General features: G+C 27.6%; 1 protein-coding gene across 3 annotated transcripts; it reads left to right on the top strand.

Moving 5' to 3' along the window:
- Window positions 1-207: 207 nt before the first annotated feature.
- On the top strand, window positions 208-17,859 carry LOC107437319 (cyclic GMP-AMP synthase-like receptor). 3 transcript variants are annotated; one of them, XM_087163559.1, is made up of 7 exons: window positions 208-551; window positions 6,931-7,201; window positions 9,279-9,479; window positions 12,262-12,408; window positions 13,398-13,565; window positions 15,582-15,710; window positions 16,284-17,859. In XM_087163559.1, exons 2-7 carry the CDS (start codon window positions 7,028-7,030, stop codon window positions 16,488-16,490), a joined length of 1,026 nt encoding a protein of 341 aa, XP_087019685.1. In that variant the 5' UTR covers window positions 208-551; window positions 6,931-7,027; the 3' UTR covers window positions 16,491-17,859. The 3 variants fall into 3 exon arrangements, with proteins under 3 accessions (XP_087019685.1, XP_087019686.1, XP_087019684.1); XM_087163558.1 differs by lacking the exon at window positions 208-551 and adding an exon at window positions 575-686; XM_087163560.1 differs by lacking the exon at window positions 13,398-13,565 and having other exon boundaries at window positions 208-686.
- Window positions 17,860-22,626: the final 4,767 nt, after the last annotated feature.

Raw genomic sequence — 22,626 nt, 5'->3', positions numbered from 1 at the left:
TTAAAACTGGAACAAACGCGATTTATGAGTAAAAAGATTTTTTATGTACGCCATCTGTAAAACTTTCTATTATCGTAAATAAAGAAAGAAACTTCTTACCCCTATAATTATCCACACGTTTGCAGTGCACCATCTGTATCAAATTTCAATTGATAAATGCTAGCCTCGTAATTTGGTTAGATAGGACAGAAATAGAGATCCAGAAACGTTCTGAATAAGTTGTTTCTTAAATTTTTAAGTTATTATCCAAAGTGAAAAATTTAGTGAAATATGAATCTTCGAATACTGTTTAGGCTTTGTCTATATTTATTATTAATCTATTATCCCATCATGATCAATTTTCTGCTCTTTAAATACCATTTCTTCCTTATTTCTTAAATTTGGACTTAGTTTTTTAGACATTGTGAATCGTATAGTTTCTGTTTGCTTCGGATGATTTTCACCTAAACTGAAACCCTAAAGATAATATGTTGTTACTTTCCAATTTTTATGTCTCTCTTCGTAAAGGTATTGGATGATCAAATGAGGGAAATTAGTTAAAATATTTCATGGTTTGTGATATTTTATATATTTGCTTAAATTCTTCTATACTTTTTACATTTAAATATAATAAATATTTGAGAGATTTTCACACTTTTTAGCTGTATTTGAGGGAAATTGTTGTTATTAGCAATGAACTACTGCAGGTATTTAAATAATTGTTCCATTCTGTATTCCATATAATAGAATTTTTGCATCAATAAGAGTGTTTTTTGATTAAAAAAATTTAGTGTATTATTTTTGCCAACGTAAAATATCAACTTACTAGCTCAATTATGTTTGAAATAGCATTTTTATTGTTCAATGATATAACTTTTCTGTTTCTAATATTTGATTCTGCTCTTTAAATACCGTAAAATATCAACTTACTAGCTCAATTATGTTTGAAATAGCATTTTCATTGTTCAATGATATAACTTTTCTGTTTCTAATATTTGATTTATATTTGTATAATTTCATGTATGAAGTTGAAGAGAATCAATATTTGACCAGAGGTTGGGAGGTTAAAAATATTTTTTTATTAGGCGAAATTCATGGTTTTGAACACTTTCCAGGCAATGACTCCTGGTTAATTATCAATGAAGGAATAAGAATATTCTCAACTTGTTAAATTTTTTAAGTATCTCTTTTTGCAGGGAAAATAAATTTTTTAATGATTTTAAAATTATATTTGAAACAAATACCTTTTTTTTTAATGAAGCATCTTTTAAAAATTCATTTTCTCTTAATTTTTAATTATGAAAAAAGTCTTTCAAGTTTTAAGTTATTCATCAATTATTCTTTTTATTTTACTTTTTATTTGAAAAAAATTTATGCACAAAGATGATCTTTTAGCATGCCTTTCATTATTTTTATAAACAAAATTTTTTTTGCTTATTTTGATTATGGAAGCAAATTATTTTTTAAAATATACTCATAAAATAGTATAAGACGGTAATTTAAAAATTTTGGAGGATCAAACTCAGTTATCCCATCAGATATGCCAACGGCTCCAAATTCGTCAAAATATTTTAAAAAATGGTAGAGAACAACAAACTAAAATTTTTAACTTTTTGGATGAATTTGAGAGCTATTTTTAAAGGGCTCAACACGGTTGAATTACGATTGACATAAGCCTTTGAATGAGGAACCTGCATGCTTCGCAGAATGTTGATTATTTCGAATAGTTTATAACTTAAAACTCCCTAAAATCAATTCAGAATTTATAAAACTGACCCGAATATTAAAAAAAACTTAACTTAAAATTAGCCCAAAACGAAACTAACTTCACGTGACACAAAATGAGGCGTGGTTTGCTATGACGTCAAGGTATAGTAACTCAGCGAACGGGAGGAGTTAAACCAAAGCTTCCTATCTAAAAATGTGTTACAAAGGCGTTTTAATTTGAACCGCATTTTTTAAAAATGGTTTTTCTTTCATGATTATATAATTTATATATAGTTTAAATATATATGTAGTGTATATCAGTTGCATCCTCCTCCGTGAGAAAATTTTTGTGAGCACCTTTCAGCATAATGAAATAAAATTGAGGAATGAAAAAATAAATATCGAATCTACATTCTTTTTAAACAACTTTTGAAATAAATTCATTTTTATTTATTTATCCTAATTTGTTTTTATTTATTTTTGTCCATGCATAAAAGTCTGAACTATTTTGAAAGTTTTTTATTTAATAAGTTGATCCCAATTAGAGGGAATGGAATGAATGGTATATGACTTGGAATTAAAAGTTTTTAGGTAAATAAAATGTTTTAAAAAATTATTTTTTATTATTAACTTCTAAAATATTTTATAAATTTTTTTTTGAAGAAATGTAAATAATGCTAAACACCTATCATTTTATATTGTAACTTTCATAATTTTTTCTTCTAGATAAAATTATATTTTTTTTAACTCAAAGCCCTTCAGCATAATGAAATAAAATTGAGGAATGAAAAAATAAATGTCGAAACTTTTTTTTTCAATAACTTTTGAAATAAATTCATTTTTCTTTATTTATACTGATTCATTTTTATTTATATTTGTCTATATATAAGAGTCTGAACTGTTTTGAAAGTTTTTATTTAATGAGTTGATCCCAATTAGAGGGAATGGAATGAATAGTATATAACCTTGAATTTAGGTAAATTTTTTTTAAAAAAATCTCTTTATTATTAACTTCTAAAATATTTTCAGGAATTTTTTTTTTTTTGAAGAAATGTAAATAAAGCTAAACCCCTATCATTTTTTATTTTAACTTTCATAATTTTTTCATCCAGATAAAATTAATTAATTATTTTTTAACTCAAAACCCTTCAGTATAATGAAGTAAAATTGAGGAATGAAAAAATAAATGTCGAATCGAAACTACTTTTTTTTTCATCAACTTTAGAAAAAATTAAATTAATTTTTAATTTTTTTATACTGATTCATTTTTATTTATATTTGTCTATATATAAAAGTCTGAACTGTTTTGAAAGTTTTTACTTAATGAGTTGATTCCAATTAGAGGGAATGGAATGAATGGTATATGACCTGGAATTCAGGTAATTTTTTTTTAAAAAATTCATTTTATCATTAACGTTTAAAATATTTTCTTGATTTTTTTTTTTTCTTTTTTTTTTTTTTGAAGAAATGTGAATAATGCTAAACCCTATCCTTTTTTTATTTTAACTTTCATAATTTTTTCTTCCAAATAAAATTATTTTTTAACTTTAAAAAAAATAACCTGTACACAACTGCTCTGTCAGAATAAAATTCTTTCATTTTAAAGAATAAAGAAGGAAAAAAACAAAAAGAAAGAAAGTGATCTGAACAGCATTTCAAAAACATTTTAAAATTCAGTATAATGAATTATTCATTCAGAGAAGCTTATCAATTAGAAAAACAATCTTATAGAATTAAATTATAATTAAGTAAGTTACTGTAAAATGGTCTTAGCAACAGTATAATGCAGTAGTTGCAGACAATTTGCGAGTATTTTTTTCATCGCGTTTGATGGCTTTGCACCAAATTTGTCTTTTTTCTTCTTTTGGTACACTAAAGAATAATTTATTTGGCGTGTTTAATGTAGAACTATTGCACATGGTACAATGCAACACTTGTAGTTTTTGCTTGGAGCCATTTTTCAAAATTTATACTCGGAGTGGCATATACTTTCACCGTTTCACAAGATGGAAGTTGTGGTTGTACTATATCGTGACGTCATCAGAGCAGATGGGAAACCTAGCAGCGATTTAAGGGGCGGGGCTAATCGAGCGATTTCAACTATTAATAATAAAATAACTAGTTATCGCACCGGTCTAAAATTGGTGTCTATCTTTATAAAATGACATGATGTTTCATTTTAAAACATAAAAAAAAGCATGCAGGTTCCTCATTAGTATGCGATTCAAAATGTCATGATTTTTGACAATTGTCAAAAATAATGTAATAATAACAAACTTTTTTTTTAACATGTCGGTTAAAACAAAATAAAACCGTCAATTGTCAAAAACTTTCCAACCCTACCTAATTATGATTAAAAATATTTTCTGAGTGCTTAAAAGGTGCTTATTTTTTGTTAAATAATTTGGCTATGCACCCTGTACCAATTTTTAGAACTATCTATTGATTGGAATGTAGCCATAATTATTTTTTTCGTATTTGCTTCTTCTATCTCAGTTTCCCATCCCTATATTTTTTGTACGCCAGACGAAGAGTAATGAAAAATAAAAGTTAACACATTTTTTGTTATTACATATTGTTTTTTAATCATTTTTGTATTTCTTCTTTTATTACATATTGTAAATAATGTAATAAAAGAAGCAATGTGTATTAAACAGGGATGAGATTTTTCCGCTTTTTAGCGGATTTCCGCTTTTTTTCACTTTTGTCTCTCGAATTTCTGCCTTTCTTATCAAAAACTCCGATTCTCTTAAAATTTCGCTTTTTTTTAAAAATAAATATTCCGCTTTTTCTGAAAATTCAGCCACTGAAATATAATAATTATTTATTTCCGATTTTCAAAGGTAAACAGAAAATTCAAACTACAAAGCTACCAACCCTTTCCGCATTTTTACTTATTTTAGCTATTTTCTCCGCTTTTACGCACAGATGATAAGATTTTCCGCATTTTTACCCGGCAGCCAGACAGCTCGTATTTTCGTAATTCAAACGACGATGCTTCAGACAAGTCTTTCAGAAGTCGCAAGCCTGGAATCTGCTAATATCTCGATTCTCATTCACGCGATTTTAATATCAAGCATAGCTTTTCGTATTTACGTGATTCAAAAGTTGCATGTTGCGATTCTTATTTACGAGATTTAAAATCCGATATCGTGATTTGTATTTACGCCTTTTTAAAAACCTATGTAGCGATTCGTATTCACAAGAGTTTGAAATCCAATGTCGTGATTCGCTCATGCGGTTATAATATCAAACATCGATTTTCGTCTTATACGTGCTTTAAAAATAAGGCATTGGGATTTGCATTCAAAATTAGGCCTCATAATTCTTATTTATGCAATTTAAAATTTACGCATCATGATTCGTATTTACGCGATCTAAAAATTATGAATCGTGATTTGTATTTACGCGATTTAAAAATTTTATATCGCAGTTTGTATTTTGTCATTCTCAAAATCGTATATCTAGTTTCATACTCACGTGATTTCAAAATCCATAATCGTGATTCATATTCACGCTATTTTAAAATCCAGGATTGCAATTTGCATTCGCGCAATTTTAAGCTCAACTATTGCGATTCTTGTAAGAAGTAAATTTTTTCTTGATTTAGTTACTCTAAAGGTGACTGTTTTTCTATCGACGATTATTAGTATATGTAGGTGTTACAACATCAGCGAAACTGGAATAGAATATATTTAAAACTTTTACTCTGGGCTTGCAAAGAAGAAAAAGTAGGATTTGTCACAAGATGTTTGAAGATGGGCTAACGACTAAATATAGCAAACATAAAAGATATAGCACTTAAAAAAAGATAATAATTTTTTTTTTGGAAAAAGAGTTAATTAACTCAGCATCGAAATGCAAAATTTAAAAGATAATGTTGCTGTTATTTATGCTATAAAATGCAAAGTTCTTATCAAATGAAAAATAATTATCTAAACAGTTGCCGATTATCATGTAATTTTTCAAACTAAAATAGCAATTTTTGTATGTTAAGGAGTTACTATATATTTCTACTTCACAGTTATTGATATGTTTCACAGGGCTCTAGTTAGATCAGATTATAATTTAAACATAGTGATTTTCCAATTATAGAAGTTGATTTTCTTTTCAAAATAATTTAAAAAGTCATGTTACTGATATCTTTGCCTTAAATCATGTAACAGTATTTATTAACAGAAATGGAATGTTAATGTATGTTTAATTTGCTAAACCAGACAGTTTCTCAAGTAATAATTGTCTCTTATGTGAACTGAAGAAAAATATAATTTCTAGCTTTATTTTTTCAATTGGTAATTTTTCTTTTTACTAAATGTTAAGTATCGATGTAATCATTTATATAATAATAAATTAATACACAATTTTATGTCAACACATTGTTATTTATTATCTTAAACTGTCTGTAATTTATTGTTGACCGATTGTGCGTACGTAAAATTTACTTGCTTGGAAATTCAGCTTTTTTGCCTTTTGGCCAATCTCATCCCTGATTAAAAAAGAGTAGTTTGGAAAGATTAGTTAAAATTGTTTGCAGTATGAATATAGTCAACTCGCAGTTATAGTAAACCAAAATTTCGGAAGATTCACTATAGCGGGGTTTGACTGTATTATATATGAAATTTATATATATATATATACGGGCAAATCTCAGGAATCATTAATGGAATTCGATCTATTCTCTAGGTTGTCCAGACCGTAACCTCAGGATTAATTAATTGAATTTAACTTAATACAGGCATCAAAATCTTCGATGTTCTCGATTATTTTCTGATATTTTATGCATTTTCAAACAATTCTGGAGGTGGGAAAATAGTGTCCCTATTATTTTTTCTGCACATATACATTTAATATATATATTTCTCATTTTATGGCATTTATTTTTATTCTGTTCACTGTGACATATGAAACCAAGAATTTTCCCATCAGGTAAGAATAGGGACATATGTATATTTGGACAATATATATATTGCCTTTGCGTAAGGATGAGTAAGAGATTATTTGGTAGCAATTTTCACCACGGGAATGTTAAAGCTCACTCGAATGAGAGACATTTTTTTAAAATTCAGCATTGACTTTATTATTTATTACTGAATAATTGATTAGATAGCTTCTTAGTTACTATATATTATATTTTTTATTGTTTTAATTTTTCATCTTAGATTTTTTGTGTTATCAAACTAATGTGATATCTTTTTTCTTTTTTAAATGGGTAATTTTCTACAATTTTTTATTCTTCATTTACAGAGAATCATGCTGTAAGAAGTTAGGCTTCCTCTTGAAGAAAATTTATTCTTCTAAAGTTGCATTAGAACCTGAGCATGATTGTAAAAAAAAATTGTTGATGTTTTTTGTAGACCATTTTATAAACTTTTGCTGTGAAACAAGTTCTGTCTTCAAAATATTATTCCATGGACTTTATTTGACTGGTAGTTACTTTGAGGGACTTAGAGTCAAAAGTGCTACAGAATTTGATATTGATATCATCTTTGCATTTCCTGAGAATATAGCATACAAGGTAATTATTATAAATTATTACAGCACTAATTATATCAATGCTCATTTACATTAATTCATAAGCATATTTTTACTGTATCAAAACTTATTTTTGTGTTTTTTTTCTCACAAATTGTCCAAAAATTCTTAAAACCTACAATAAGTTGCTGTTCTATATCATTATGTTGAGCATATGCTCTATAATTATATCTTTGTTTTACAGTGTTGTCAAATTTAAGACATTAAAATTTGATTTGTTTGTATTTGAAAATGTTACTAAATACTGTCAAAATCTACTATGGAAATGCAAAATTTCTTAATTGATTTGATCATATTCATTGTGTTTTTGAACGATCATGTTATGAAACAGTTAAATAAGTTAATTGTGTAGTTAATAAATCATGAAATGTTATTTTTTGAATGTTATAATAAAAGAAATATATAATGTGTAACTGATGTTTAATGATCAGGAAGATTCTTAAATAAGTGAGAGCTTCACAGCATAAAAAATCAGTATTGATATTGTTGCTAATATGTTTTTAAAAAAAATCCCTAGTAATAAATTCATAAAAATTCCTAATTTTAAAGTGTTTTAGAGCTGAAAATATACAATTTTAAATATTTGTTCAAATGTTAAAAAGGAATTTTGCTGCTTCTAATATTTGAGAAAAATCTCTAGCTATAAGTCAGAGAAGTTAGCAGGTTTGAAAATGCTTGTCTTCCTGTGGAGAAGTCATAGCTGTAGATAGTTATTTGTATCAACTATGTTATCAACTGATGGCCTTTGTTTGCTGGCTACTACAATGTGCCACAAAAGCTTAGGCCCTCATGAAAATTTTCAATAAATTATAGAATTGGGCATATTTTTTCCAATAATTTTATTAAACAGGTAATTAATTGTTAGAAAAAGTGTTCCAGAAAAATATCAGAGTAAATTAAAAGTTAAAACAGAGAAAATCACTTTATCCATAATTAAAACTCTGAGAAGGCTCTATTAATACTTAACTATGTTCTTCATTTCTCACAAATCATGTATAAGATTACTGTTCCATTTAATTTTTGCCTTATATTATAATGCTATTCATTATCTTCTCATAGTTGACTGATCGTAAAAACACTCTTCCTAGGCGAACACGGAAGTCAAGCAACACTCATTGCGGTTAATAAGCGGGTGGGTGACAACTTTGATTAGCCTACGTAGGATGTTTCAGTCTCCATTAAACTACTCTATCATGAAGTGCTTGACTTCACATGCAGTTGGGCTACGAAAGTGAGAGCCGTTCATTCCGCATAGAGTCAGAATTGTTATGACATATCTTTGGATCATCCTCGGGATGCTTCCCAGACCGTACTCGTATCATATCTAAATAAAAAATTTTATTATTTTAATTGTTCGAGCTTTTGCACAGTTACTAAATAAGATTAAAATTCTTAATTGCCAGTATCTTGCTAACAGTAGAGGAGCTGGAATGTTAAATTATTCCATGAAATTACTAAAAATGTATGTTCACATTTTTATATATTTCATTGGTTTTGTCATATTACTATCTTCTCTAAAGGGGCCTTTTTGTTATATTTTTGTTTATAAACTACTCAATTGTAGTCTCATATATAATTTAAATACATTATAGGAAAATTTGATTGTTGATTGAAAAACTCAACAGTTATTTTTCTAACTATCTGAAATTTTGTTTTTACAATTTATTAGCCAGCAGGACAAAACTATTATAATTTCATAAAAATTGTTGTCTGGATAATTTTTTTATGTATACCTAAGTATGCTTTATTTTTCTAAAGTTAAGAATTCTCACATTGCCATATCATAACAATAAATTGTTATAAATGATAGTTGATATAAAAAAAATAATTACGTAAAATGCTTTTTTTTATTTTTGCTAAAGGCAATGAATAACTTAACATTAAGGCAGTGAACACATTCTATTTTTATACATAATACGAAAAGTGACATTTCGAATTGGGACTATTTGCGGTCAATCGAGGTGTTAACTATGCTATTTGTCTACTTTATTTGTGAATTAAAATTTTTAAATTTTTTAGTGATCCACATTTTATAATAATTCTTTTCATTTCTCTTTTAGGTTACGGAATTAGATGAAATACCTTCTTTTGCAAAATACAATGTAACTGATTCTTCTAACTTAAGCAGTGAAAACTCAGAATTGAAAACATTTTTTGACAGTGAGAATTATTTACATGCAAGTTACCTAATGAAGTGGTTTCAGTCTCTAATAGATTCTTTTATATTCCATTTCCATTCAACTTATCCTGGACTCTCAGAGGTTTGTAGTATTTTATATCATAGAAATTATTTAAAGTATATTTATGAAGATGATACATATTTATAAATTTTCATTATTTACATTTGTGCTTGTTGATTCAAACTGATTTCAATTCTAGAAGAAAATTTTTCTGGAAAACACTAAGTTTTCTGTTGTTAACCAATGATGTTTTTTTCTTTCTACTTTCTGTTTGTAATTATGACTGTATTTCAGGCTGACTCCAAATTGATTTATTTTTGTGTTCTGCTGTATAAAAATACCTAATAATATACACAACGAAGAAGCCCTTAATTTCATATTCGATGAAAAAAACTTAAGGAAGTTATTGTCTAAAAGGAAGAAACTTTTACTACGACTGTCTGGAGGAAAATATGTCGGACCAAAATCAGTAATCTTGTTATGAATTTATGGAAAAGTTAGTTCTGAGAATGAAGGAGCTAGTCTTCTTGAATAGAACTTTTAGAATACTTATTTCAAAGAGTCGGGTTCAGTTTTTCTTGTGATAAGCCAGAACTTTTAGCTCTTATGTTAAAAGAAAATTCTGTCTTTTGTGCTTTTAGGGATAAGCATATGGACTTAGTAAAGAGAGATCTTTATTCCCCTTACCCTTGAGGAAAGCCAGACACAATCAATCATTGCACCAATCTGACATTATTCCAGATATTGTGTAAGTTCTTAATGAAAAATTGAGACCTTTGTATATAGAGAAAAAACAACATTATCCTGTGATTTCACTAGACTTAGGAATCTTTGGGACCCAGGATTTTTCAATTTCTAGGTTTTTTTTCTTTTTACCTAAATCGGGTCCCAATTTAAGATATTATTCTTGTTTTAAAGATTTACAAGAAAAGTAAAAATTTTATGACTTGAAAAAAATACAAATGCAATTAGCAATATTTTCACAAATATTTAAAACCCAAATTTTCTTATTAGTTGCCTTTTAAGGTTCAAAATCTGGAGATATTTTGTAAAATTAACGAGAGATTCATTCTTCTTATCATATACTTCTATATATATTTATAGTGCTGATTTGATCATTGAAAATAACACTTCACAAAATGAAGGATAAAACCATTAATAATAAGAATTAAATAGTATATAACTTGGGTGTATAAAAAATATTTAAAAAAAACATTCAGTAGCTTTAACATAATTTTAGATTAACAACAAGTATTAAGAAAAAACTGTAATATAAGTTTTATTTACAATTTATTTCTTTTGAAAAATATCATAAGTAAATTGCAACAGATTTTATAATGAAAGTTCAAACCTTGATTGTGGCAACAACTGTTTTATTCAAAGTGTATTTTTTAGATGAGTTATTTTATTAAAAATGAGCTTTTATTAACTTCTTTAAGTCAGCGTAATTTATTACCAAAAGCAAATGTTGTCTGCTAAATAAAATGAAATCAATTAATTAGAAAATGATAAATAATAACAAGTAAATAAATAAATCTGTTATAGTAAAAAAATATTTTTGATTTATTCTATGTTTAGCTGTTTAAAATGAATGAATCTTAAAAGAAAAATTTTTGAGCAATCAACTGAATACAAGGTAGTATAAAATTTTGAGAAATTACAGAATTCTACTTAAAATAAATTAACTCAAACTTCAAACGTTTTTTAATTTTGTTGCTGGATCACACTATATCAAAAGATAAAATTTTTCCCTACAGTTTGTGTCAATAAAGTAAAGCAAGCAGTAGCTAGATGCATATTGTCATCCAACTGTTTTTTACAGGACATATGATATCGCATTACAATAATGTTGTTCATTACAGCCAAGTGCAGGCGGTGATAATGTGTCTGTCATTGATGAATTGTAATCTGTAAAAATAAAATCTAAGTTAGATTTTCTTATTTTAGCAAGCATTATTGTTTTTAAATTTTACAATAAGTTTGTTTTAGTAAAGAATATGTTTTTGTCATGAAAAAACATATTTTCTGAGAAAGTAGTTGGATGATATTACACATCTTGCTAATACTTAATCTGTTTTATCGACACTAATTGTAAGAAATAATTCTGTCATGTATTATTGTGTGATCCAGAAACGAATGCGTTAATCTGCATTTTACAGTAGTTTATTTCATGCTTAATAATCTTTCTTGTTGTTTACATTATCTGGACTAAATTTAATTCTAATTGGTTATACAATGTATCTAACAGAAATTACTGTATTCAAATGAAAATGGCAGGACTTTTTCAGAAAATTATAATAATCTAATCTTTTTGAATTGAGGAGAGTATATATTTTTCTTTATGGCTGAAAAAGTCATTCGTCAAATTAACGATTTAACCGCATTTGGCTAGGCTGTAAGTGCTTAGCCCACAACCTGCAGTAGCAGAATTAATGCGTTGTGATTCATTTTTTTCCCAACAGATAAAAATTAGTAATAAAAATAGATAAATTGGGGTTTTAACAATTAAATCTTGGAATTAAAATTTTTCCATATTGTAACAGATCAATACAAAGGTTACTGTTGTCTGTAAAGGAATTCTCTGCATTAAAGTGTTAAAACTTAAATTTTTGAAAGAAATTTTTTTCCCCTTTTCCTTTGTACGATAGTTCTCATGAAGAAAAAAAAAATTTTAACTCAGAATGTGTGGATCATGGATTATCGGGATTCTTTTGTGTTTCAGTTGACTAAGATGTGGGTTGAAAGTTACTTTTAAAGATCTTCTTAATAATTGAAAATTCAATCTAAATTATGTTATTTATCTTATTTCATTACAGTTGAATTTACTATTGTTATTTTGTTAATAATTTAATCTATTTTTTAGATTAGAACTACTCATAGTGGCCCTGCTCGCACTATCAAACTTCTTTTCAATTCTGAATGGATAAGCGTTGATCTTGTTCCCGTTATTTCAATCGCAGCTAAAAAGTTACTCAAGTGCACTTTTTGCAATGTTGCAAACTTTCAAGAGGTAAATATTATTGTACTTTCAAGTTTATTTTAATTGAATATTATGATATATATATTTATTTAAATAAGCATTATTTGGAAAGGAAGAGTTAAAAAAATTTTGAAACTTCATTCAAAACATTTTTTGATGTTAAGTCATTCAAAGATTTTTCAGTCAATTTGTCAAAATTAATAATAATTGTGCCATTTCCAAAAGCATCTGCCATGTTTAAAAAATAATTTAGGCTTTTTTTAAAAAAACAAACAAACAATATTTAACTGTTTATATTTAGGCTGTGCCGCGGTGGCTCAGGAGATAGAGCGTTCGCCTTCCAAGGAGCTCAACCGGATTCGAATCCAGCATCAGCTGGTTGATACAAATTCCGGCTTGCATGGGACAGTGCTGACGTGAAATATCCTCAGTGGTAGACGGATCATGTGTTAGAATCCCTTCGCCGGCAGGCTGACTGTGGGAGGTTTACATGGTCTTCCTCTCCATGTAATGTAAATGCGTGTTAGTTCTATCAAAAAGGAAGGCAATTTTCTCTCAATACTTGATCCAGTAGTTCCCTTGTCTTCTGGATTGGGTTCAAAATTACAAAGTTGCAGAGTTGAACATTAGTAGTTGTAAACCCAAAAATTGGGTCGGCTGCTCAATGACGGTTATAATTATAATGTATACTTAAGCTAATGATATGCCAAGTTTTTATTCATAATTACGTAAATCATGCAATCGCCTCTATTGACCCTCTGACACTTTTGCAAATCTGCAAATATAGGAGAACATTTCTTCCTTATACTTTGCTTATTGTTCATGCATAGGGAAAAACATTTCTCCTATTGCTAGCTAATGATATAGAAAGAACTGTTGGAAAAGAATACAGGTCTAATCTCCACTTTTCGATGTGAAAAACTGTCAGAGGCTTAATGAAGCTATGTCTTTTCTTCCTGCACCCCTTCTTATTTTCTATAAAGATGATTAACCTTGTATTTTCATTATGTTTTTTGTAGGAATCATTAGCATATTGTTTTTTGGTTCCTAAACCTGTTAAGTCTGATTTGAGTTCTTTGTTATCGAATGAGGTGTTGGAAAGAGTGTGGCGTGTGCATTTACCAGAAATGGAGAAAAATATTATTCAGAAAAAAAATACCTTAAAGAAACTTATAAAACTGATGAAGGTATTTTCACTTATGCATAAAAATGGATTTAGTTAAGGCTCTCATCATTTTAATGCACCAGGATATTAAAAAGCAACAGATATTATTATATTTGAGATCTATGTGGATTATCAAGCACTTATTCAGTTTTTTGATTGATTAATGAAACATGCCTAATGAGATTTGATTGAAATGAAAATTTTTATTTTGAAATTCAAAACGAAATTTCATAATTACTGTTGCTTGATGTTATTCTTTGATGTTATTTCACTATATTTTTGTATGCCTACTGACATTCGATCGACAGGAAAATGTAATTCTGAAAGAATTTACATTATTATTTTACTGTTGCTTTATGTTTATTCTTTGATATTATTTCATTATATTTATTTTTGTGCATATAAATTTTTAAATATTGTGCTGCACAAATACTTTATATTTGTGTAGTTTTAAATTAGTATATTACTCTTGCTTTTCATAAATTCTATTTTTTTATTTCTTTTTTTATACAATTTTATTGTAGTTATGCTTGGTGTCTTACTAATTAAAATCTTTATTGGGACTACTTATTATTTAATCTAAATTTCTTAATATTTGGTTGTACTTCTAGAGAAGCAGATTACTTCTAGAAAAGTACATTCATATTATTTATATATTTTTGTTAGTTTTGGTAATTAACTGACTTAACCTTCTGGCAATCGGTAAAATATTTCTCTCCGTTACGCTAATACAGTGCAAAGTCCCACGTCTGTTTCTTTTCAAGACAAAAATAGCACACCACAGAAACCATGTTTATTTATATGTTGCTGATTAAAATGAATGTTAATTATTGTCAATTTATCTTTTTTTAATTGAATAAGGATGTTTTAATGTTTGTCACCTTAAAGTCCCATTATCCTGAAAAATCTATTTTCTGGACTTTCCAAAGTCCAGGCGATTTCGGATTGGTTCCTCTTTTTTTGTAGCCTTTAAATACAGGCTTTTGCTACACGGAGAAGACTGCAGGTCGTGCTATATACTTAACTGCCATGGTGTTAAGTTAGTTTTTAATCTGATCTTAGATGTATTATGAATTTTTAATCAACTGTTCATGATCTATAATTTAAATAACTAAGGTGGTTTCTGGATAAAGCTTTTTTTACATGCATTTTATTGATTAATACATTTGGAATAAAATTCTAAACCCTTGGCACAAAAATGATTATCTCTCACTAAATTGTAATTGGGTTAGTTTTAAATACTAACCCAGAAAAAAGAGACAAAATTTAACTGCTAATTAACAGTTTACATTAAGTATTGAAGTCGTATGTCACATAAAGATTATAAATATTTAACATCGTATTCTGTAAAATTGTAAAAAAAAAAGTATTAATAATAAATGAAATAAATATATTTTTAAAAGTTCTAGCAATTTAAACTGGCTTACCTATGAAATGAAATATAAACTGTTGTTACATAACAACTGTTTGATACATTGAAATACAACTGTTGATACATTAATAATACAAATTTTTAAATCAACACATTCCATCTTATCAACTACTTAATATTTTTGCCTTTTTAATTAATTATATTTAGTCAAAGATTCCCTACTGAGTTATTTCAATCATTAATCCTTTGTGATTTTATCACAATTTTGAGCTTCCAGTTCCTATTGAACAAAATATGATTACAAATAACCACATTAAAATTTTGTATTCTAAAAAAAAATTTTAAGATATCATTTATTTTTCTGAAGTGGGATTGACATTTTTTATTTTACCAATTTTTGATTAATCAATTTACGATACACTCTGCATATTAATCTTTTCTTAATTCTTTTTCACTAGAAAAAAAAATGCTTTACACATTTTTTAACAATTTTTTTTTGGCCTTATAATAAGTTTGCAGTTTTTTCAACTAGTATAAATATAACTGCAGTTGGACATAAGTTAATTTGTATGCAGTTTAAATACCTTAAAGCAGATGTAAGCGGAAATATGTACAAAAAAAGTTTAATACATTTTTTAAAATAAATGCTCTTCTCTTTTTTTTTAGTATTTAAGGGATCAAGAAAACTGGCCAATTTGTTCATATTTCATCAAAGTCATGGCATATTGGCTTGTTAAGGAACACCCAGATGCAAAGTGGTGGAAAGATTCAAAGCTGGGATTGCTTTTTGTTGAGGTAAGTGTGTAATTTATTTACTTGAACATTTGCTTATTAGTATTGTGCTGATAAGTACAACACATTTAGTTATTATAAATTATCAATAATTAACGAAAATATATATTTAAATAGCAACATTGTATTATATATCGAATGAAATCAAAAAAGTCTTATTAAAGAGTTAATGGGCAATATAGATAAGTATACAATCATGAAGTGCTGAAATCATTATTGAGACTTAATACCTCACTTTCGAATTTAAGGATGCTAAGATTATTTTCAATGTTTACTGTAATTTTTATATTCAGTTATCATTAAATATAGACATTTTTATGAACAAAGACTATACAGTAAATGAAGAAACTTATTAAATTTTAGTAAATGCATGGAATAGCTTGTTTGAAGAATTTTATTTTCAATTTATGTTTCAGTGCACTTTTTTTTTCTTTCCATTTTCTCTTCCTTTTCCCCTTTTTCTCTATTGATGAGGGGTGGTTTTTTTCCTGAAATGCATAGCTTTATTTTTCTGTCTGTGTTTAAAGAAATTTCCATAAACATTCACAAATTCTAATTATTTCTTTTTTCTTTCAGTTTCTCAAAGCTATGCAAGGACATCTAGATAAAAAGTTTCTCAGGCATATATTGTATCCTGCTTTTAACCTGTTTCATTCTTTAAATGACCGCACAATGTTTAACATGAAACAAAGAATTCAAACTATTATATCTCAGATTGAAATGAATCCTAAATACATTCTTCGAATTTACAATGTTCCTATTTTAATACATAGAAGCCTTTAAAAAGCACATGGCATTTAATTTTGTGTAAAATTGTGACGTGTCTGTCTTTTATGCTTTGCATTCAGTGCTGATATCTATCGAATATAAATGAAAATGTCATTAAATTATTTTTATGCATACAAAAATTACTGTATCCTGTATAATTGTAACGCATGATTTATATATTTGTCCAACTTTGCTCATAATAATTTATTTTTCCCATCATCTTTATTTATTTTTTTTACAAAATTATGCTATTTCATTATTTATATACATTTTTCATACAATTGCATAAGAAATGAATTTTTTGGCTGATTTGTGATATTTTTTTCCATATATTTTTATGTCTATTTATTTATAATAATATTTTTTTAAATATTTTATTGCTGGCACATTATGTTATTTAATGGATTTTTGCCCTTGAAAATAAATAAATAAATAAAAAAAGAAAAAATTTGCTAGTTGATTAAGTAGTAGTTGAAGAATTCCTAAGTAATAGAAATTTTGATTCATTGTCATAAGTTTTCAGTTAAAGTTAATTTTATTTATAAAAACTAATTTAATTATCAATATTTAAAATCTAACTCATATTACATTAGATCGAAACAAAATCTGTCGACTAATTCTTGAGAGAACCAATTTTTTCTATTAAACTTTTTTTTTTGAAATTTCATAATATAGAAACTATTTTATTGATTTCAATCAAATTTTGTATTTTGCCGTGTAATTTTGTGTACCTTAATTCCAAATTTTTTTGGTCATCTATAAATAAAGTAAAATAAAATAATAAATAATTATTTTAATTTATAAAAAATAAATTATTATTAAAATATATAATAATTTATTATTATAAAATTAGTTTTTGTTGAGAATTATCTTTGGATAAGTGAATTTAATAATTGAGTGTAAAGATCTTATGATTTACTTTAAAACTTCTTGAGATCTAGCAAAATATGAAAAAAGTAAAATTATCATTAAGGGGTCCAAACCTTCTGCCCAAACTTATTGGGACCTTATTTTCCAGATTGTGGCTACATCCCATATTTTATTTGTTCAGAGAAAGTACATTTTTCTGAACTTAAAATATTTTTTGCACTAATTAGCGTACTTAAGGCCACCCCTATGAAGCATTAAGATTAAGTCTTAGTACATGAAAATCCAATTGTTAGATCAAAAGTTATTCAGTGTGTCCCGCTTTTTTTATTTGTGCACTGTACAAAATTATGCCTGCACTATAAAGTAATTCATGTATAGCTTAATTTATTTTTGATTTTCTGAATGTTTCACTATACAATTGTTAGAAGATTTGTTATTTATATCGATAGACAAATTATTTATATTCCATAGTTGCATAATGTTATTTCTATTAATAAAAATATTTACATTTTCATTGGGTGGCTTATATTTTCTGTTAAATTATAGCTTTAATTTTTGTCTTGTTCAACCCTCTTTTAGTCACACAATTGACTTAATTTTTGCTAACATATTTGTTTTGTCCAAATAACAAAACCAGTTTTCTCATGTAATGTGGATAAAGAAAATGTGTATTGAGTAGACATAATTTTGAGTACTTCATCCATTTGAGAAACTGCCAATTCAGTTACGTTTGATTTGACATACTATGTACAGTCAATTCACTATAACTCGAAGTACGATAACTCGAATATTACTATAACTCGATTTGTTTATGCTGTCCCGACCCTTTTATCTTCAATTTCATGTTAATTATTCTCGATTACTCGAATTTTACTCCCTTTAACTCGATTTTTTTTGGATCTTTTAAAGCAAGAAAAAAAAACCTAGGAGCTGATATCTTGCCCCTTCCTCTGCAAAACACACACAATGTCTTTCGCACTCTTCATGGAGAAGCTAAAGCTGTCCCTCTTGAAGTATGTGAACAGTGGTTTAAATGAAACGTTACCAAATTTACTTCAAGGATGCAGTGAAAATGATGTTTTCAATATTGATGAAATGGGTTTATTTTTTAAATGTCTTCCAAATAAGACTGTGATGTTTAAGGATGAAAACTGCTCAGGGGGCAAAATGTGCAAAGAACGTTTTACTGTCCTAGTTGGAGGAAATGCGTCTGGGACAGAGAAATTGCCCTTACTTGTTATCGGAAAATACCGAAATCCCCGATGTTTCAAAAATGTAAAAACGTATCCTTTGGATTACAAGTCTAACAAAAAGTTTTGGATGACATCAGTTTTATTTGAAGACTATGTAAGAAAATTGGATCGGAAATTCGTCGCTAAAAAAAGAAAAGTGATACTCTTAATGGATAAATGCACAGCGCATAGTGATCTACCTAATTTGAAAGCCGTAAACTTGCAGTTTCTCCCGCCAACCACAACAGCAAAGTTGCAGCCGATGGACCAGGGTATCATAAAGTGCTTCAAGTCTTATCGTAAATGGCTTGTCAGAAAAATGATCTTAAATATTGTAAGCATTTAGAAGATTTGTAATTAATAAGCATTAATTAAATAATCCGACAATATTTTAAGAGTCCAAAACTAACGGTAAGTCGAACTTCCGATATGTTGAAGTTTTTCGTCAGTCCTATCAGATTCGAGTTATCGCGAATTCACTGTATCTGGTTTGTGGGAGGTAGAACATCAACTGAAATCAAGTAATTCGTTCACTTGAGAAACTGTAAATTCCATAAGGATTAATTAGATTTAAAGTGAAACCTCTCGAGAGCGATCACTCTCTGTTCCACAGAAAAAGGGTCGTGAATGGAAGTTGGTCGTTTCTTAGGGGTTACCTCCATTGACTTCAAAATATTATTTAATTTTCACGATTTTTCGCAAAAGATTTTAATTTTAGTCAGTGTCATTTTCTTAGTGCGAAAATGCCACTTGTGTTAGCGTTATGAAAACCGGATCGATGATTAAAATTTGACGTCAATAAAAATTATTCTTACTGATATAATTATGTGTAAAAACAAATTTACTAATTATGAATGATAGAACTGTTTTAAATAAATAAGTATCATATTTATTATTTAAGTTCGCATTTAATTTTATATCATAAAAATTAGTTAACTTTTAAGAAATGAGAAGAGGCATGTTTGTTTGAGATGCTTATTTTTTTCTAACAAATTTTATTCCCTATAATTTAACTTTGAACTCTAAAAATAAATCATTGATAGCATCGTCTTTAGTTCATTCTGACTGCAATATGAGGTTGTAGATCGCTTTCTGAGATCATCAAAAAGAGTTCTAAATAAGAACCTCATACAAATGTTTTGAATTAATTTTAATCTACCTATTTGTTTTGTTAATATTTCTTGTTCTGATATTTTTTTGTGTTTCCTTATTTGACCTTTCTGCATTTGGGGGAAGAAGTTTGATGGACTCTCCTAAAGAATATCTTCAGCACAAAGTCTTTGAAAAATATTCTGTTCCACCCAAAAGGGATCGTAAATAGACGTGGTCTTTCCTGGCGGTTTCACTATGCTATTTACCTGGTTTGTCAGAGGAAGAACATAAGTAAAATTAGTTTAAAAGAAACATGCTTTATTTTAATTTAAAAATATAATTAATTTATCTAATGGACAAAGAAAAGGAAGACTTAATTTTGAGTATTTCTCCAATTTGAGAAACTTATAATTCAGTTAGGATTGATTCGATATACTACGTTCCTGTTTTGTCAGAGGAAGAATATTGAGTAAAATTATTTTAAAATATAGCTTTTTTTATTGTAGAAAAATAATGAATTTATCCAAGGGTTTTCTGGCAAAATATGCTATTTATATTTGATTATATGAAATATATTAGTTTAATGTACTTTTTTGTCTGAATTATTGCTTTTAATTTAGGTACTAATTATTTATAAATTTTTATTGAGAGATACCTAGTAATGACCAATTTTATGAAATTTCGAAATTTAACATAACAGTGAAGGCATGGTAATTATAGACTTTAACTGAACTTATTATCTCTCTATGCAGACAACTTATTTCTTCCAAATAAAATTAAGAAATGGAGCGTTTTTGCTAGCAGTATTTTTTTAATTTCTGTATAATCTGCAGGCCTGTTCTACAATAAGTCCTAATTTTTACTCACAACAAAATATCCCATTTCCATAATACTAGTCTTACATGCAAACCCTCTAACACTTTGAGGTCTGTGTGAAACATCTTTTTTTCAGTAGTAATAAGCTGAAGCAGAAATTTTTATAAGCAGGGATGCCACATATGACTAAAATTGGTAGAAGTCAATTCCATACCTGCCAACTTTTACGCCTTTGGCGTAAAATTTTATTTCTATACTTAAAGTGGTAGTAAAGTGTATGCTTTCAATATATTCTTTGCATTTAGAAACTTAATTTATAATAAGCTTTATTTAAATATAGCGAATGTTTCTGTCTAAAATTGTAATTTAAATTCCATTTAACTACCACTGGGGAAAATTATCCTTGAAAGGATTAAAAGTAGGCTGCTATGCAATTCATTTAATGTATCATTCAACGTTTCTACCACTATAACTTATATTAATAATTAAATCGCAAAAGTGAGTGTTGAACCGACTTAAAATGTCTGATGTTAGCGATGCTAACTTGCTCTGGACGGTCTATAAATATTTTCGAGTGGTAGTTTTTTAATGTATAATTCTTGCTTTAGTTGACTCGATTATAGGGTTTTTGTTCACCACTACTTCTAAATAATTTAAAGGCTTATGTAGTACACAACCTTATTACAGATAAGCTGTATCAAGCCTTTTAAAAATTTGGCAAAATAAACCGGAAATCTGCACATTTTAGTTTGTAGCTCTGAGCCGTTTATTAAAATAATTTTGCCATGTCCGGCAGGGGTGAAAGCGAGACGAAAAAGAGAAAAGGCTGGTAGTAAAACCATTTCAGTAATTGCTAATTTTCGGGAGGAGTTGACTTATTCTTTTTTTAAACTATTCAACAATTTCAATTTTATACTTGAAAAGAAGCAGATTTATATATACGTTAAAATCTTAAAGAAATCTTGGTAGTTACAGATATTTTATTTTTCTCAGAAAAAATGCTATAATAAAATGTCTTTTGTACCAGTTTTTCATCATTTCCGTCTTGCTACATAAGGGCTTTCAGCCATGATGTCCGGATCAGTTAGCCCCTTTGCTTGTATATGGTGTAATTATTGTATATAGTTCTTATCCTACCCCAAAATAATCTTGTAGAGAACCATATAGAATATTTATTTTATTGTGTTCATTTGATAACGTAAACTCTCTCTCAACCCCTCTTCCCTCAATCTTATTATTTTTCGATGAAGGAACAGATAGCCCCCTGGGTTAGGTACTCCATAACCAGAATCCACATTGGCATTCATTGCCATTCGCTTTCAATAATATGCTGGAAAAAGATGCTAATTTTAAATTCTTTCTAATGAAAATTTGAAGTATATTAGTCACCTGTTTTTGCATTTTTAGTCACCCTTGGCGACCGTGTTATAAGTAACAAATATGTTACCAGATTTTTAATGATACTAAAAAACATGATCATATATATATATATTTGACCATTTATATACCTGTTTAACCAGGGACCGATCAAGACAAATTCAGGCCCAAGGCCCACCAAATTTTCCGGGCCCCTTCCAAAATATTTTGAAATTAAATTTCTGAAGAATAGTCCTAACAATAAAAAAGAATCGATTGAACTGCATGATTCAGGAGAAACATTCTAAGAAATTTTGAAAACGGACAATTGAAGATTATTTTTCTAACATAAAGTTTACGCATATACATTAAAGCAAAATATAAAACAACAAAACATTGTGTCAAAATAAAAATAGTTTGATGACCACAGATAATTGAAATCAGTGATCATTGCTAAAAGTTACTGATTAGCTAAATTATTATTATTTCTTTTTTTGTTTGCTGTGATTATTTTTTTATTTAGTGCTTAAACCAACACAAACCCAGCCGACTTTTCATTATATTTAACGATAAGTTCAGCATGTATGCTAAGATATTACGGTTATTAATTATAATTTTTATTAAAAAATAAACGTAAAAATATTTAAAAAAAATTATAGCCACTCACGGAAAATTAAAAACACATTTAAATAATAATTTATTTAAATATAACACTTTAGAAAAATTTAAAATTCATATTCAGTGCATTCACTTAAGCCGTTGACGTAAAAATTGCACCAATTCCA

This window comes from Parasteatoda tepidariorum, chromosome 5 (genome assembly GCF_982258835.1).
Source record: "Parasteatoda tepidariorum strain Cologne lab strain chromosome 5, Ptep-v5.0, whole genome shotgun sequence".
Lineage (NCBI taxonomy): Eukaryota > Metazoa > Arthropoda > Arachnida > Araneae > Theridiidae > Parasteatoda > Parasteatoda tepidariorum.
This window is presented reverse-complemented; position numbering and strand designations above follow the sequence as displayed.

Excerpts from the sequence above, each read along its gene's own strand:
- LOC107437319 (XM_087163558.1), top strand. Across the intron at positions 7,202-9,278 it reads CTGAGAATATAGCATACAAG|GTTACGGAATTAGATGAAAT; the intron begins GTAATTATTATA and ends TTTCTCTTTTAG. Across the intron at positions 9,480-12,261 it reads CTTATCCTGGACTCTCAGAG|ATTAGAACTACTCATAGTGG; the intron begins GTTTGTAGTATT and ends TCTATTTTTTAG.